Source organism: Sapajus apella, unplaced genomic scaffold (assembly GCF_009761245.1).
Source record: "Sapajus apella isolate SASKATOON/1434 unplaced genomic scaffold, GSC_monkey_1.0 scaffold1, whole genome shotgun sequence".
Classification (NCBI taxonomy): Eukaryota; Metazoa; Chordata; class Mammalia; order Primates; family Cebidae; genus Sapajus; species Sapajus apella.
In genome coordinates, this window is record NW_022436941.1 from 56,055,068 (window position 1) to 56,075,184 (window position 20,117).

The 20,117-nt window shown below is 34.4% G+C and overlaps 1 protein-coding gene across 2 annotated transcripts in view; it reads left to right on the forward strand.

Moving 5' to 3' along the window:
* The window catches only part of EDIL3 (EGF like repeats and discoidin domains 3), a 439,880-nt gene that overhangs the window by 250,550 nt on the left and 169,213 nt on the right, over positions 1-20,117 (forward strand). For both annotated transcript variants that reach the window (XM_032276660.1, XM_032276661.1), the window contains one exon: positions 1,125-1,238. In XM_032276660.1, the coding sequence (XP_032132551.1) occupies positions 1,125-1,238 (114 nt within the window). The remainder of the gene's footprint in view (positions 1-1,124; positions 1,239-20,117) is intronic.

Below are 20,117 nucleotides of genomic sequence, written 5' to 3' on the forward strand. Positions count from 1 at the left end.
TCTGGTAGAAAATTTGTTAGGAAACATTTTTTTTTTGGGCCCCAGTTGTTTTCCAGATAGAGTATGACATTTTCAGGAATACAAAGAACAGGACAGGATAGGAACTTCATTTGTGGAGCTCATTTCATGACAAGGTGAAAGAGGTAAAGGCACATAAACAATTTCCAAGTCTTTAATACAGTTAAAAACAACACTAAACAGTTAGAGAAATGAAAGCAGATAGGGAGTTCAACTGGAGTAGTTCATAGGATGAGGAAGAGATGGGGAGTTATGTGTGCTCTCCAGCTACTGTACTAGCTCCCGCAGAATCCAGCATGGTGCTGTGATTCAAGGAAATGATTTGTGAATATCCATGATTGATATTTGATTGAATTGGTCATTGTTTCTTTTGTGTTCAAAATCAAATTTGTTTTCTCTGTCGTCCAAAATTAGCAAGGAAAAAAGTATAATTTGCTCAATGTTTTATATTTCATGTGATTTTACATCAGATATAATAGTAGTATATCAAAGTAAGTCCCTTTAGTGATCATAAATTTAGAAATCCCTGAATGAGATTAGGAAGTGATCATCATTTACATTTATTAAACTTTGCATGTAACGAGCTTTAGCTATTAACTCTAATTTGCTTCTCATCATATTCATCAAAGACGAACTATTTAGAAACTAAAACATCTCTGTCAGTTAGAATTTTAATGAATTAAGATGAAATGAGACAGTGTTAATTGGCAGTTGTTTCTGCAGGGGAGGTTTCTCGATCTTGTAAGTGAAACCAGTTCATCTTTCTATCAGGGTTAATTTGTTTGATTTAGTTCTAAGGATACACTGAATATTTCCCCAAACTACCCATATTTATTTTTATAATGGGAGAGTGGTTTAGTTCCATTGGTCCTTCCTTGGGATTCTGAATTTTATTTGAAATTGATTAAATTTAATGGTTAATAAATTGTTGGTTTTTAAGGAGCATTTGTATTATTGACTAAACACACACACACACACACACACACACACACACACACAAAGGAATAGCATTACTAAGACATTTGTATTTAAAATGTCTAAAACTTTCGAATACCCAATCATTTCTTCCAATAATTCTCTTCCTCTTTCCTTTCTGTTTTCCTTAGACATAAATGAATGTGAAGTTGAGCCTTGCAAAAATGGTGGGATATGTACAGATCTCGTTGCTAACTATTCCTGTGAGTGCCCAGGCGAATTTATGGGAAGAAATTGTCAATACAGTAAGTATTAGTGTGTGTGTGTGTGTGTGTGTGTGTGTACACGCATATACATTTTTATGTACATCTTCTACATTTATCTTGGAATCTGGGCCAAACTCAATATTATTTGCTTTCAGAGTGCACAATCAATTGACATGGTACTTTTCATATTTGTTGTATGTTACTAATATACATATATCCTCTAGGATGTCTCACTTAGTGCACAATATGTATAGAAGTGGTATCTTGTGACCTGAAAAGAATGACATTTCCTCAGATGCCCAAGTTCCAGGGATCCCATTTTGGTTTATGATTATGTATATGACTGAAATTTCTCCCACCAGAGCGACACTTTGGTTCTGAGAGTAAATTCAGGGCATTGAAACTAGAAAGACAGGGCATGCTGGCAAATGCCTGTCATCCTAGCACTTTTAGAGGCCTTGGTGGGAGGAGCCCTGGAGCTCAAGACCATCCTGGGCAACACAATGAGACCCCATATCTAAAAAATAAAATTAAATTAAATAAACCAGTTAGCCTCTATTACTAATAAAAGGTAAAAATAAAAGAGGACACATTTGATCTTTCCCACACACCTATCAAGAATGTTCCACACTATTTATTTGTCTTACTGGAAGCCAAAGACAGTAGGGTCTTGAAATGATGTATGAAGTGACAGGGCAGGTATCCGCCCAAAGTGCTAACAAAGAGGCACAAAGCACCACTCTCCAAAAAAAAAGCTGGGAAAAAGTAGTAACAGGACTAAAGTCAATAGGATGGGGCCTATCGGGCCCAAACACATGTTAATAAGAATACTAATGATATAGCCTTATAATTGTTGGACAATTAAAGGAAAGCTCATACTGCTACTGCTTTGATGTATATTGTATGATCTGAGCACCACAACAATGTTATTCAAATTCAGAATGTAGATACAGATGAGAATTCAGATGCAGAAGCTGAGACACAGGTGGTGGTGTTTGGCCAAGCTTTCACAGCTATTTAGTGACAGAAGCCCTGCTATAGGTTTCGGATTTCCAGTTCAGTGTATTTTCCTCAAGATTGAGATACCTCTTTAAATAGAGAGGTATCAGATAAATCTGAATACACAAGACATGTTCATTTTTTATCACAAACACACACACACACACACACACACACACACCCCGCATAGTTCTTTCTCTTCGGCTATAGAGCTATAGTAAGAAATTTATTTCTCATTTTATTTTTGTTTCTTTGTCTTTGGCCATGATCTTTATAAAATAAAATAGGAAATATTGTTGAATAATTTGATATATATAAAATATGTATAAATAATGTTATAAAATGAGATGCTTATTACTGTAGTCCGGACAAACTGCACAAAATAATTAAATTCTGAATATTACAGAAACATCTCGAATTGGAAAAAAACTTTTCTAAGCTTAAAATAATTGAGGAAGGACATTGAGCATGAGTTGATGAAACAAGGTGCAGGGCACAGAAGGATGGAAAGGGAAGGCTGAGTAAGTAGGTTGACCATACAACCAAATAGACCAATAGCCACCCAACCAACTAACCTAGAAACCTTCCCATCAAGCATTCAACTAACCACCCACTAAGCTAATGCAAGCTCAGGTTCAGCTGCTCCTTGGCCTGTCACAGGAACTGCACTTGCGTCCATTTTTGTTTCACGGAGCTTGAAGGGGGCTGCTCAGTCAACACTGAAAGTTGTGCTAAAAAAGCACCTCCAAGATGTCTGTGAGTGAACATCTTAATATCATGATGCACAAAAAACTGATGTCAGTGACTATTTCACCTTCATTCAGCAAAAATAGAGAATCGATACCTGAATAGAGAACCTTCCAGGAAGGAAGTTTAGCATAGTTTAAAATAGTACCTGGGTTTGAGCATGTCAAGGCAGGGTAATGCCACCTCTAACCCATAGGAGGCCTGACTAGGGTAACAATTGTCAGGAGAAACCTTCCCATTTTCCTGAAAGGAGGATTGAATGAATCATAAGAACCCTGCCTGGGGATGAGTGTCACTCTGAAGTAATGAATTAGGCTAGGAAGTGGCACCTGAGGGTGTAGATATCCTGGAAGAGGAGCCCTAGAATATGGAGCTATAAGGCATGGAGGAGCTGGGGAACAGGTTGAGTTGATAGGCTGGGGATGAGGGGCTTAGGAGACAGTAAAGCTATGACAGAGAGAGAGAGGCCCCTGCCCTGTCGTTAGTTTGTGCCTAATGTCTTCCAACCAGTTTATCAAATTGTGTTAAAGAAAATCTTTGCTTTTCTTTGAATGAGCTTTATATCTATATGATATTTATATTTAAATTCAGATTCCTCTTTGAAGATGAGTATGATAGTGGTGTGCCTCCCTTAAACTGTCATGTGACCTGACATTCTAGCATTTCCTCTATTCTCTGTGCCATGACAAACGGATCAGAAACAGTCACTTAGGGAGTTCCCTAAAATATTTCCTATTGGCATGTCTGCTTTTACTTTATTGAATGTTAAGAACATATAATAAATTAAGGATCTTTATTCTCCCTATTGTGTAGGTTTCTCGGGTTATGGTTCTATTTTTTTCTGTAGCCTCTTAGAGTTTTTAGAAAATCTAGAGTGAAAAGGGGGATTCTGACACACTGATGATTTAGTTCTGCGCATCGAGAACTCAGATAATTCACTTACTATGGGACACACAGAAGCACCTACAGGTTACAGGTGGTACCAGATCTAAGCTGCTTGAAGTTAGGATCTTGGAAGTTGTTGACATTACATAGATGATAACTCCTGTACTGGCTTCTACCCTGGAATATGATTGATAAGCTTTCTTCTGGACTTTGTGTCATGTCCAAGAGGGCAGCCTTTCCCTCATTTATTACCAGACTTACAATTTTAAACTATATATTAAGGCTGCCTTTGCCAATACAATTAAATGAAATATTTTCAAAACTGGTGATACACCACATTTTAAAAACTCAAATATATTTATTTTAAGTTAAACAATTAAAAGCAAAATGTTTTTGTTAAAGATACTGCCTTAATAAATACTACAAAAATAACTATCAATTATTTACTATAATGTATGTCTTTAATTAATACAGCCATTAAGCACTTTTACACTTTTACTTTGTAAGGAATAAATTTATATCTAACTCTATTGTGACCTGTCGCAAAATTATTTGGTAATAATTATTATGCAAATCAATTACCTACTGAACATTTTCAATAACAATGAAATTACTTCATGTTAAAAATGAACTTCTAATACTAGGCAAAAAAAGTTTCCCCTAGCTTTTCCAGTAATTATCTTCTAATTATATTTATACGGGAGTTAAATCAGAAATAAGACATATTTCTGATTTAAATAATTTCACTTTAGGCTTCTAGATGTGATCCATACAACTTATTTACTTTGGAAGATCTCAGTTCATTTTTATTTTTATTATTTATTTATTACAAGGGTTTAGTTAAGTTTTATTATTTTTATATTTTACATGAAATTGCATTTCATTGATATGTGAAAATCATTTAGATGTTCCTGTAGTATTTATCACAGCATTACAGCAATTCTTCTGATGAAAGTCCTAATTTAATTCCTTTATTCATTTTATTTATTTATTTATTTTGAAATAGAGTCTCACTCTGTCACCCAGGGTGGAGCGTAGTGGCATGATCTCAGCTGACTGAAACCTCTGCCTTCTGGGTTCAAGCGATTCTCCTGTCTCAGCCTCCTGAGTAGCTGGCACTACAGGCGTGCACCACCATGCCTGGCTAATTTTTTTGTAATTTTAGTAGAGTTGGGGTTTTACCACTTTGGTCTGGTTCAAACTCCTGACCTCAAATGATCCACCCACTTTGGCCTAGCAAAGTACTGGGAATACAGGCATGAGCCACAGTGCACGGCCCCTCACTCCTTTTAAATGTTATAAGTTCAAGTGTTCAGACAGTTATTTCCATAAATAGCTTGAAAAGAATATGATGATGAATTGGAATGAGAAAACTATAGATAAGTTTGTCACTTACAAACTTAACTTTGTAAGTTTAACTGAACATGATGTTAAACTAGATTAAGTGCAGTGAAAATTAATAACACTTTAGCTAACTAAAGATAACTAGAATTCTTCTCATTTATTGGACTATGTGGCCCACAATACCTGTATACATTTCCCTCCTGAGTGCTTAAATATGACATGCTTAAATTTCAGAAATGGCATTCAGATTCATTTTTATCACCAACTCTACTTTGGAAAATATAGTTATCAAGGGAGCCCTTATAATGCAACATCCCCAAACAATTATGACAAACAAACAAACAAAAAAGACTTGGGTGATTTCAGAGTGTTTTACTAAAAATGAAAACTAAAATCTTCTAGTAAGGACTGAGAGATGTTTCCAAATATCACAGTTATCCAGTTTTTGCCAATTTAATAAAGTAATCTAGATAATTAAATAGTCATTTAAGAATTCTGTCTGTGATATTATAAGGATATTAAAATAATACCTGTGAATATTTTTTTAAATGGTAAATTAACATTTTCTTATTTTGATTGTTTAAGCAGCTTTAACTCTTTTAGCCATCATTATAAATTAACTAGTATTTCCAAGCACATAAATATAGACAGTATATACTCGTGTGTGTGTGTGTGTGTGTGTGTGTTCTTTCTTTCTTTTTTTTTTTTTTTAGACGGAATCTCGCTCTGTCTCCCAGGTGGCTAGAGTGCAGTGGTGCAATCTTGGCTCACTGCAATCTCCACCTCCCAGGTTCAAGCAATTCTCCCACCTTGTTGTCCCAAGTAGCTGGGATTACAGGTGCCTGCCACCATACCTGGGTAATTTTTATATTTTTAGTAGCAATGGCATTTCATCATGTTGGCCAGGCTGGTCTCGAACTCCTGACCTCTGGAATCCACCCGCCTCAACCTCCCAAAGTGCTGGGATTACAGGTGTGAGCCATGGTGCCTGGCCCCTATATTCTTTCTTTTGATATCAATGTGTACTACCAAGTATATTTGTTTGAATACAGACTTACTGAAAATTGCTAAAACATTGTATAGATAAATACATGATGAGATTTGTATTTTCGTGCTCAACATTTAATTATTACTTTTTAAAAGACAAATTTGCAAATAATGACAGGCAAATCTTTTTTGTTTACTGAACTATATCTTTTCACCAATTTATACAAGTTGATTTTAAACTTTACCATGTGCCAAGAACCTTCCTAAGTACTTTAAATATTGATTTTTTTAATCCTCTCAGCACTCTTGGTAGTAGGTACTCCTTATTACTGCTTCCACTTTACAGAGCAGACTGAGCTATTGAGTGATTAAATAATTTGCATACATTCACCTGGCTGTTGAACTTCAGAGCCTGGCCTTAATCCCAGGCATTGCATTTGCAGAGCCTGCAGCACTAAGCATGATATGATCCTGTCTCTTGTGGGGTAAAGGGATGTTGTTATTACACTGTACACATTAAAAATGCTTACACTTGACAAATGGCCTTGGCAAGTGACAGCAGCGTAAGAGGAAAGAGTGCAGGCTTTGCATTCAAATAGAACTGGAAGTTTAAACATTTTCTATTTGTAACTCTATGCCCTGATAAGTCCATTGCCCATTGTAAGCCTCAGATTCTTTATCTGCAAATGGAATTGATAATATCATTTGATGTATATATATTGATGGGCAGATTAAAGTTAATAGCATATGTAAAATACCTAGGTCATGTTGTAAATAAAGAAATAATTGCATAAATATATATATACAGGATTTTTGAGTTACTTGGAAAGAAATTAGCTTGTGTCTCACCTTTTCTTTTGTCGTAATGTGTGATTTTAAGTTTTATTATATATGCAATCAACTTGTCCTTCTTTAGTAAATGAGCATATGTCCTTGAGAACAAGCAGTGTAGAAGTCAGGTATAATGCCTGCATACCATGTTTTACAGGTACATAACATTAAAAAATGCTCTGGCATTAATATAAGTTTAAATAAATGTTCTTTATCTACTCCAAATTATTATAGGAAATAGTTGCTGTGTTTTTTTAAAAAAGGCTATCATAACATATGAACCATAAACACCCAATTTGATTTATCTCTTTGTATGTTTACAGTATTGTAAGATGTCACTGCTGTTTGATCAGGTATTTTAGTGAATGACAAGCAAATGAATATTTGGAGTTGTTTTAGTGAATGACAAAAGCAGAGTGAATAATTCCAGTATTTTCTATAATAATGGTCAGAGATTATAGTTTTATACTATATAATACTAAATTCCTACTCTTCTCTATTCATCTGTGACAAAATGAAAACATAGAGAAATTCTGATGTAAAAAAATATTTTTTTCAAAAATGGTATCTATAAGGAAGTGAAAATTTGAATGAAAGCACACGCAAGTTTTATAAGAAAACTGCCGAAGTCTGATGTTACAATATAGTGAATGTAGTCAATTATGTGATCAAATAAACTAGCCACAAATATTTACTGAGCTTTTCATAGCATAACTGTGTACAAGGTTACAAGAACATACATGAATAAATTCATTCATTCAATAAATTGTATTGCCGTCTAAAGCTGGGACAACAATGGTAATTGAAATGATTCAGTTTCTACTCTGATAGAATATACAGATTAATGGGAGAGTAAAAAAGAATTATGTAATATTAAATGTGATAAGACATGGTAAGTACCATGAGGGCAAAAAAGAGGGAGCCTATGACAGGGAAGCCTTTCTGTTTGGGGGATTTAGGGAAGTGACATTTAAACTGAGACCATAAGAATGTATAGTAGGTACTCAAACAGAAAGATGAGGGGGTGGTGGAGATGAGAATTTTACAAAGAGAATGATGGTATCCTCACTAATAAATAGATCCTTTGTATTTAAGAATCTTAATATGCAGTGGATGAGTTAAGATTATTATTTAACCAATATGTGATGGCGCCTTTAGTATATCTTATCTTTTAGGCCTTAACAATACAGTCATGAAATTTCATTTGGAGTTGTGATCTATCCATGGCAAACCATGTTTATATGCTAAAATTAATCTTATAAATATGTTTTTGTGCAGGGACCAGGGATTTTTAAACATCAGAATAGATTTTAACTTGTAAATGTAACAAGAAATCAAAGAGAAAAAAATAAAAATAAATATTTAATTTTAATCTTATTTTATTCCAAAGAACAAATATCTGCTCTGTTTTGGAAATTTGAACAGGGTACTATGGTAAAGACTTTTGTCTTTGAAAGCACTGTCTAATTTAACTTAAGAGTATTCTACTTTGCTTGAAGTAAAAAATAAAATAAAAATTAATGCAAAACTCTGGTGGGGCGGGAGAAGAACAGTTTGCCTCAGGCTGGTGCCTTTTGTGAACATTAAAAATAAATAAACAAATAAAGGAATTAATTATGGGTTGACATATGTTTTATATTCTGGACAAACATAAAATATTAAATCCAAGGTGCATAGCATTTAAAAATCTGCCTATAAACATGTAGGGATACATTTACAAATAACTATAACCATATATAACTGAATATATATAATTATTTTACCTTAATTTCTCACTTCTTTTAAAAGATGTTTTCGTGAGTTAAAAAAAAAAATCCAGAATACTGTGCAAGTATATCAATAAATAAAGAAATGATTTCAACATTACTGCAGGATGAAGTTTTTGAAACAATAAACACAAAAAATTGATTCAATAACAAAAGCAAATTGGATTTTTTGTGTCTGACGTGGAAGTTCTATCTTCAGTCAGATGCCTCTGGGTATATTTTCCAAATGTTACACAACAGTTTTGTACAGAATGTCACACTTTGAAGGTTCACCTACCATATCTTACAGTCATAATGTATTAAAGGAAAGACAAACAAGTATCTGCAAAATGCTCAAATAGACCATGTAGGACTTGTTAAATCCTTCTAACAAATTGAATCATATTCTCATTATCTGACTGTGTTGTATTTGATTGCAAATAATTACTGAAACATTCAGTAAGACCTTTTCGATTTTCCAATTATTTCAACATTTCCCTTATATGCTAAACTGTATATGTCCAGGGATTATAATTTAGCTTTGCATTTATTCTCCAGGCTAAAACTTGCTCTTACATGTTCCAGTTCAAAGGCAAAGAAAGATAAAGTACTCAGACATCAAGAGAGTTACAGAATGGCCTAACTTGATTTCGTTCTCATAAAATTTAGAACTGTAGTGGATGATTGAAAAATATTGCATTTTTCTCAAACTGAAAATATCACTCTTTTCAGCTATCACTCCAACCCTCACCCTTATAAAAAGGGCAGAGAAGAACCCCAATAAAATATATACAAAACAACCCCCCCACACACACACACAAAAAAAAAAACTCTGTTAAGAAACTACTGGAAAAGAAGTCATCCTGGGACTAGAAAGTTGGAACATTGTTAAAATGTAATTTGTGTGACAGACATTATCTTTACACATTAACATGACATTTTTGGGTACTTGGGTGAAATTTTGGGTCTGACTGTCAGAGTGAGGCTCAATTGGTTATTTCACAATGGGGAAATTGCAAGCACAAACCACCGGGATTTCCAGTTTTATCACATTGCTAAGCAGCAGAGATAAACGCCTTTCTCAGTTAGAAAAAAGGAAAGAATATAGATGGTTCCTGATCTTTCACCAAATGTGCACAGTTTTTCAAATGATGGCATGATTTCCTGAGCTCTCAAGGGTTTCAAATGGTTGCAATAAAACTTTACTGGCAACTTTGAAGCTGAGTTTGGCAGTGACAGCGACAACTAGTACGACCCTAGCCACAGTTTTCAACTGAATCAGCACACTTGGAAGTGATGGCTTCCAGCATCATGTAAGACATAAAGCCAAATGCATGTTTCCAGTTTCCATCTTCAAAGCAATCTTCTTCAACTGAAGAATGAGGGCACCACAGCTTTCTTCACTGCTTAGGCATATTGAATTTTAGGTGCCATTGGGACATCCTGATAAGATAGTACAGCTAGTTATTAAAATGCAGATTTTAGTTAAGGGAAGCATTGGTAATTAAGATTCAGATTCAGATTTAGGGGGTAGATGAGAATGATGAAGTGATAAGATTAGATAGCATTGCCAAGGGAGAAAGTAAAGAGAGTAAAAATGGCTAAGTACAAAATTTAAGTCAGGTAAAAGAAGTTTTATTTGCAAAAGTACAAAAAATAAAAGGATGATCCAAGAAACAGAAGGGGAATACAGACTTACAGCAAGGAGAAGAGTGTTTCCAGAATAGGAGGTGGTCAAGAAAATACAGGCCTAAGGAAAGATATTTTTAATGTGGAGGCTAAAACCATTAATGGCCCTTAGATAATTGCGTGGGCGTAGAGAAGAATGCCACATTGCAAGTGTTCCAGATGGAGCAGGTGCTGAGGAGGAAATAACAGCCACAGGCTGCTCCTCCCAGATTATGGTGCCCTCTACTTTGAGCATATCTTAAACCCCAAAGAGCCATTAAGGTGACTAAAGACCTAAAAATAAATTTCATAATAGTTACCTTAATAGCTTTATCTGGTCAATAATACGCGTTCCTTTTAGAGCTCCAAAGGGAATGGAAACATAAAGTATCCAACTTAAAAATAAATTGAACTTGAGGAATATGGTTCTATAAAAAGGAGAGCCAGAGCAAAGTCAGTAAATCCAATACTGAAATTCAAGGAAAACAGGAGCAGGGACAGAAAATAAACTATTCTGACAAGAAAAATGGATAGAACTATAGTTATATAAGGAAGCCTATAAATACTCAGCACTATTATCTAACAATGAAACTCCGAAAAATTGAAACCACAGCTCTTAGCTCTGAAAAATCCAGAGATATTTGTGGTAGTTTGTTCAAAAGAAAATTCACTTTATATTTCTCTGGTACACTTGGGCAGACACAAAAATTTTTAAACATCACTGAAACGACAATTTGGTATATAAATGTTGCCTCATATTCACTTGGCAGTAACTTAATAATGCCATTTCCTTTTCCAGTAGAATTATTTCTGGATTCTACCACTGTTAATTGTTTTCTGTTTAACAGAAAACAAGCACTTTCCTACAAGGATTAATATATGAGCATTCTCAGTCGCGGTCTTTAAGAGCTTAATGCAAGGTTCTTAACCCTAGGTAAGGACCCACAAAGCATGGTTGGACAGAAGTGTCTATGTCCTTTGATGCAAACACAAAAATCATCTGTTTATTTATATTAACAGATGACTGAAATTTAAAATTTTCATCAATTACAAATATAGATAACAACCAGTCTTAGTGTTAGCAGTACCTATGATTTTGTCACTAATAGAAATCACAGATATATTCATTTCACATAATACACGTTGCAAATATCTAAAAATATCATTGACATTTTTTGCTAATATAGAACTATAGATCTGCTTCTACTTCTTATTTAATGTATTAGTAGATCAGCACATACACTGATAAGTCCCACATTTTTAAACATTTCGATGATTGCCTTCAATTTCTTTGTATTTCATTTTATACATTAGAAGGCATTATTCTGAGACGGTCCTTTAGGGTTCATCAGACTGACAAAAAGGTCCAAACTACAGAGTTTTAGAAAGCTGAGTTACTGGTTTATCTGTTTCAAAAGTATTTTCTCCCAATATAATGTGGATGAAGCTTTTAGAGATAAAAGCTGTCAATGAGCCATTTTCATTGAATGTCCAGACCTGGCCATTCTGCTGAATTTTGTTCTCTAGCTCCACGTATAAAAATATATAAGTAAAATAGCTGACGATGAAATTGTAAGCAATATTATTGTCATTGTATTTACAGAGGTCTTACTAGAAAGGTTGAGCTTTTATTGAATTCATTCCTGCTTCTCCTCAACTGTGCAGATTTAGAAACTTTGTAACCTATATAGAGATGATGTATTCTAAATTACCTACCCTGTGGACACTAACCCACATTTAAAAGACAAAGGAAAAGAGGTAAACTGAAGAAAAGCCACCACCTCCCCACCCCCACAACCTCTTCTCCATCACCTGCTACTCAAGGGCTGCTGTCTGAAGTTGAGCATATTCAACTGAACCTTTTCGGTCTCCTTAAAACTATTATCTATGTAAAATATCATAATCAATTTAGCATTTTGTTTTCCAATGCCTTATACACCATCACTCTAGAATAATGCAGCTAGTGTAAGAGTTAACCAAAACCTGCCAGTAGTTCAGAATCATGGAATTATGTATGAAGTAACTGGGATCGCTCAGTACTTGGGGGCAGGGGAGGGAGAATGTCCACCAGTTACCTTCGTGATAGTTCCAGTTAATGTGCACATCAGTTTCAAAGCATCAAGGTACTGTCACTAAACAGGTATTTAGTTCTGTTTTATAAATTTAGTTCCTTTCTTATATCAGAGGTCACTCATACCTAGAGTTATTTAAGGAAGTGTATGCTTCCCAGACATATATTACTCTATCATTGGCTTGATCTTCTTTCTTTAAAAAAGTTAAGCTTTCACAGACTTCTGTGTGTCAAACTGGAATTTAAAAAAATGGAAATGACTTATCTAACAACTTACACATTTTGGAAAATGGCTGTGGCAATAACGTTATGCAAGTGCTGAGACAAATATCAAAACAACTGACATATGATCCCTGATATTAAGTCACTTGAAATATTGCTCTGTTGTCTACATTTGTCTAGCATTTTTGATTCCAAGAAAACAGATCCACTCAGCTTACCTAGACAAAAAGAGGACTATTTTAGGTTTGTATGTTAACCACATTATGATGAAGGCTTACATACTACTTGGGTTTCTGCATTGTTTTCTCATTCTCATTATTCCTGTTTGTAGATCACCCAGTCCTTTAGAATTTTTGCCTCTCTCTGTTTTTACTCTGCTTCCACATCTACATGAATGATGAATTTAAATTTAATAATATTGCTCATATTAATTAATAATAAGTAGTTCAAAGGATTGTGCATGAAAAGGTTAAAACCAAAAAAGCAGTCAGTTTATAAGTGTACCTGAGAAGAAAAACAATTCGTTTATTGTTATATTCAACTTTTCTTCATAGCATAGGAAAATACCAACTATTTTTACACATTTAACCTTTCGAGTAGTCAGAAGGATTTTATCATAGGACCTATGATGAGTTCATTTACCATGCAAAACACTACAAAAGTTCTCACAAAGCTGTTAGCTGTGTTCTTCTGGTATTTGGTCTAATCATAAATATAAAACTATTTTTTAATGCTCCTTGGATAGCAGTATTATTAACCTAACAATATTACAAAGTAATACATAAAATTCTTTCCAATGAAATTGATAAGCCAATGGGGTAAGAAGAAAGCAAATTTTCTAATGCACAATTATCTATCAAGTAATTTCTAGTGGGCATCTCTGTGCCTCTTAGCAGTGGGCAATAACGTCTCCAGTGGAATTTTCACTTGGAAAACTGTTGACATTTCAATTGTTTTGAATAGTTCATTAATATTGTCTTAAATATATTTTTTCTGATTACAAAGTATTCCATATCTAAACAGGAACACTTAGAAACCACAAAATTAATTATTTAATTTTATTTTAATCCTAAAATGGAGTTCATTTAAATTGACACGTGTAACATATCATCAGATGCTATATCTATAACATTTACTTATTGTTACTTGGTTCTTTCTAAAATGTGTCTTCCCTTGTGTCTGGTTGGCCAAATCCCTTTTCAGATCTAAAGTTTATCAATAATAGACATCGTTTCTTCAGTGTACTTACTTTTCTTCTCGGTAACGCCTAAAATACCTGCATGGATAAACTGGGCATTTGGTAAGTTCAGGCAGTTGAGTGGCTAAGGTTTCCCTGAGTTTGGTAAGAATTCTCTAGGAATAGTGTTCCCTTCATCTATTTTGGTTGGTGTAAAATTGGGAAGTAGATTACCACTTGTTTAAACATAATGAGCAGGCAACTGGATGCATTTATTCCAAGTTTAAACTGAATTTTATAAAAGAAAAAAATAGAACATTGTATAATATTGGTCTTATACTTTTTAATAACATATAAGTAAAAACGAATTACTGCTTCACTCTAGTCACACCTGTACTACTTCCAAGAATATGACAGTACACACTTTTTTTTTTTTAAGATGGAGTTTTGCTCTGTTGCAAGGCTGGAGTGCAGTGGAACAATCCTGGCTCCCTGCAACCTCTGCCTCCCAGGTTCAATCTATTCTCCTGCCTCAGCTTCCTGAGTAGCTGGGACTACAGGTGCGTGCCACCACGCCCAGCAATTTTTTAATTTATTTTTTAGTAGAGATGGGCTTTCACCATGTCGGCCAGGATGGTCTTGATCTCTTGACCTTGTGATCTGGCCACCTTGGCCTCCCAAAGTGCTGGGATTACAGGCGTGAGCCACCACACCCGGCCTAGTACATACAGTTTTGACATTTTAGATGCTGGATAGACAAATAAATTGTCTGCTAGGCTGCTTTGATTACTCACTGAAATGAGTTTTTGTTTTAGTATTCTACCTTAAAAATAAAGCACTAGAGAGAAGTTAAAAACCTATAAAAATAATGTTTCAGTTAATAATTCATGTTATTAATTAGCCATGCTTTTGAGAAATGGGAGCTAAAACTAACTTTTCAAATGACTGCAAGGTGTGGGGAGTAAACATAATCAACTGATTTATTTTACTCAATTTACTTTCTAATCTGTTAGCACAGATAATGAACCTTGGTTCTACATTAAAGTGAATATGATAGAAAAGAGAAATATACAGAGAAAATCCAAGTTTATACATATAAGAATGTTTAACTGGTATTTGCTTATTCATTCTAAGGATTGTTGTGTACTTACATAAAACGCAAGACTATTAGAAATAAATTTAACAGCAACAACAAAAACAATCTGGGGTTAGGACGCAAAGTTCTTGATAAATTAATGATAAACACTTTGAAATTTATACATAAACTTTTACCTTTCAATTCTAAATCAGACTAATGTCATAATTGCCCAGATGCTAGCTTCATGTTTGAAGATGTTAGCATTGAAAATGATTGCTAACACAATTTATCCTGAGGCATTTTCTTAAACAGAGAAGAATGCACTATGCCATAATAGGCTTTCTTATAAGAGGAAATGTGAAAATTGTTATTAAATTGTAGAGAGAAAATACACAGGGAGAGAAAGGAAAAATAAGGCTGCAAAAGTTCTTGAGGTAGACAGTTTACCATGTTCTTGTCTATGGATTTCTCATTATAAAATGATTCTAACTTTAGTGTCTAATAAACTGCTTCAGCTGTAAAATCGCTTTCAACAAGAAGGGGAATATCACACACCGGAACCACAAAATTAATGATTTAACTGTATTTCATTCTAAAATGGAGTTCATTTAAATTGACACATGTAACATAACATCAGAGGCTATGCATATAACATATATGCGTATACCATGTCTCCTAAAAGCAGACTATTATCCATGTAAAATTTCACTATCAATTTAGTTATTTGGTTTTCCAATACCTTATACACTGTCACTTTAGAATAATGCAGCTAGTATAAGAGTTAACTAAAATGTGCCAGTCATTCAGAATCATAGAATTATGTATAAAGTAATTAGGGTCACTCAGTACTTGGGGGCCTGTTGAGGAGTTGGGGACTAGGGGAGGGATAGCATTAGGAGAAATACCTAATGTAGATGAGGGGGTGATGGATGCAGGAAACCACTATGGCACGTGTATATCTATGTAACAAACCTGCACATTCTGCACATATATAATAAAAAAATAAAACTAAAGTATTAAATGTTATACCTCTGCTTTGCACAAAGAAGAGGCTCAATAAATATTAGCCAAATGTTGAATGAATAACAGTCCATGTTGAACCTTCAGTCCAAACACCATGGCAGAACAACGGTGACAGAGAACACAAAGTGAGTTAGGTCACTATTCTACGTCTTTATAAACCATGACATCTAAGTGCCCTGATCATCATTTTTTATAGTTTCTCTACACTTCTTAAGGAATATGCAGCAAAAAGAACACCCCCAGTGTGTCATATTACAATGTTTATTATGACCCATTGGTAATAGATGTATGTGGGTTCGAATCCTGGCTCTAAGACTTTAGGGGAGTTACTTAACCTCTCTGAGTCTCAACTGCCTCAGTTACATTTGGGAATAAAATTACTCTTATGGAGTTGTTTTAAGGCCAAAATGCCTGACATGCTTTTCTCTGCAATAAATTTATGAAGGCTTCGTTTGTATTTTTTAGGAAGGTCTGTGAGAGAAAAGATAAATCCATACCTTTGTAAAGGGACCAGGAAAGAGGTATGGATGGTTCACCTAAATCTGATTTAGTAATAAGGGAATCTGCACTTTTAGATATTACTTCTCTTAGTTGCAGAAGAAAGACATTGAATGAGGAGATATACAAGAGTGAAGTGAACTTAAGGTGAGAGTGGGTAAAATGCTACAAGAGTTTTGCACCCTAGAGGGAGATACTGTGTGTTACGTTAGCTTCAATTAAATTGATCAATGATGTTTTTGAGCAGCTGTTACTTCCAGACACTTTAGTGGATGCAAGGAATAGGCTTATTTATCAGACAGGACGCAGATATAACGCTTGTTCTGGAGGAATTGACAATGTAATGTGGAAGACAAATTTATAAATACATGAATGCCCATTAAAAGTATACTTAAATGCCCAGTGCTATGATTCATGTATGCTTAGGGTCTTTTTGTAGCCCAGGATTGGCACAATTAACTCAATTTGGGGACAGCTGGAACAGGGAAGAAAGTGACAGTGGCATGAGCTGCAAAAATGTTTCCTACACTGTCATCTAAGTAAATTTCAGTCTAAGCTTTGTACTTTGATATTGCTAGGACGTAAATTTCAAGCAGCCAACAGGATGCACTCTTTTTCTGACCAATGGGGACCTATTGAAAACATTTATGTAACTAGGATAGTGAACTGGTCATATAATTGGGAAGTATATTCTGAATGCAGTATATTCTGAATCCGTAGGATCAATAAAGAAGACTCTGTTAAGAAGAAGGAGGCAGTAGTACAGGCAGTGAGATTCTGGGCTACAACAAAACTGGCTAGATAAGAAAAAAGAGAGAATGGGAGAATGAATTAAGCAGTGAAATTAGCACATAATTTAATAGCTGATATAACTAATACTATTTATTTACAACTTCACTTAAAATATTAATTTTGTTGTTTTAAAATCTTTTCCAGTTAGAAACTTGTGAATTACTTATCAGTATTTTGATTTCTCACTTTCAGCAACTATGCAGGTAGTAATGAAACAAAGTTGGAGGGATTAGACCCAGATTCTTAAGGATTGCTCAGCGTGTATACACCAGAGTGCAATCACTAAAGATCTACCTCTTTAATAAGCTGATTGTACAGATAATGTATTACTGTATAATTCTAAATCATTAAAACAGCCTGATTTACTTTTCATTTTGTAGTAGTCCCCTCCCTACTGTCACTCTTACTCATTGGTATATGTGAATGAGGACTCAGTGGCAATCTTTCTGCTGAAATTACAGACCTTTTAGGAACACAGGTGTTTAGTATTATCATTACTCCTTTTCATATTTTTTTAACCTTAGTGCTTAATATTTTTAACCCTGAACAGGCTTCTTCAGAATGTGCAATCAAACCTTAAAAAGATCACTTTTGGCCCAAATCTTCATGAAAAAGAGACGTGTATAAGGACATTTTCCTTTGGTTTCATGTGATTAAACCTTCTTTTCTAATGCTACTGATACGCTTTCAAAACGCTGACTTCCAGTCAGGATAGCATTTGGATATACCCAAGAACAAAACTAATAGGAAAGTTAGAAATTTCTGATTTTATTTGTAAAATTGAATTTTTAGTCATGGACAAGTAATTAATCATGACGAAGGAAAAGAATGCTATTTTCGATGATTTTTATGCCATGGCATTTGTGTCATCTAAAGGGGTAAGGAAACAGAGTCTTAACTCCAGGTGTTACAGTAACAATCTTTATATAAATGGTAAGATACTTAAAGTAGTGTTTGATCAAGCTTCCTTCCATCCATCACCTCTTCAAGTGCTAGGCAATGCTGAGGCTGATGTATGGAGAAGGAAGATGCAAATAAAGGAAGAAAAATCACTCAGCTTTTTAGGGATTTTAAGTGGATATTGCCATCCACTTGACTTCTGTATCAAAATATAAGCCACACTCCTATATATAGAACAACAAAAGCCAGAATGTTTTCTTGTACCGCCTGAAATTTTTTTATCATGTGCTTTTGACAACTTCTGTGCAAAGGTGTGCATTTCCTGAATTTGCCATTCTGTTTTTCTGGAACTGTCTCTTCAATTTACCTTCTTTATATGATACTTCATAAGAAACCAATAGCTATGTATAGTGTTTTTAAATCTCCAAAACAGATTATCGAAAGAGTTGTTGGGTGCCAGAGGGCATTTTGTGAATTTTCTTTCCCAAGACATCCCTGTTATGTCCTCAGAAATCTGAAACAATAAATATTAACATTCTTCTCAAATTGATTGGAAATCTAAGCCATGATGAAACAAAAAAGGATATGCCGAAGTTACGGAAATCAGGTATTATTCAATTTTGAGGGAAATGGTTTGTTACTTTACTTTCCATTATGGACTTTAGGAAATGAGATTTCTTTGATTGCTCTAAAAAAACTGCCAGCAGGTAAAACTTCATCTCCATTTATCCTAAAGATAGGATTACTCAGATATTAAATTGGGGGAAAAACTTGATTATAAAAGTGCTTTTCAGAGTTGTAATCTGATTTACCAAAGTGTTAATATGAAACTTTTCCACAGAACAGCCTTATTTTGCACCACAATGAAGAAAAGTGCTTGCCAGACCCAGACCTATTTTAAGCTAAGATTATTTAATTAGTTATTTTTATTTCCAATGACTCTGGCAATATACTGTGGGGAATCATTTCATTTTCATTCATTACAAGAAGCCATAGTTTATATTCCCTCAGGCAAAGAGTTTTATCTGACAATTTGAATGCTTTGGTGACAGAAATATCTGATGATAAATGTGGTATTAAGGAGATGCCAAGTGGCATGAGAGTTTGAATCATTTTCAGTAACGGCTCATGATTAATAATTGTGCTTATGTATGTATTCACATTTTTTATTATTGAAGAACATTTTGCATGGGAAATGGGAGTAGATGTTCTACTCCTTTTTTTATTTCTCTGAAAAAAACGGAATGCATGTAAAACCTGGCTGAACTAATAGCATATGTTTAATCCATGTGTCTCCAGGTAGTAAAAGTAGAAGTCAGTCTCTTCCAACTATGACTTTTTATCTCTTACTTTTGCTGCAATAAAACAACAATGTAAAAGCTACCATTTACTAAAGGCATATTGGTTGTCATATAGTTTACTATGTGCTAAAAATATATTGTTTCAAACCTATGAAACAAACCTGTAAGGTGGGTGTTATTCTTCCTGAAATACACATAATTAGCACACTTCCCATATTTGGTGTACATTGGTATCACTGAGAACTTTAAAAATACATATGTCTGGCTTGTACCCCAAAGCTTTCTAGTTTAATCGGTACTGCATGAGATGTGGCCTGGCACTGGAATTTTTAAAAGCTTCTTATTTAATCCTAATTTGCACACCACTGGATTAATCTGAAGATTCAACAATTAATCTGAAGCTTTGTTAATCTGAAGCTTGAACAGAGCTGAAAGATTGAACAATTTCCCAAGGCCATGTAACTGGTAATTGGTGGGGTAGAAATTCAAACTCAAACTTTCCTAGCGTCATAGCTCAAATACTTCAATGAAGTAGGACACATGTTTTTCTTTAGGGGTCTGTTCGGAGTAGAGATTTTGCACCTGTATTTGCCTTTGTGTCCTTAACCAAAACTGCAATGAGGGACAGTTTTGACAAACTGATATAATAG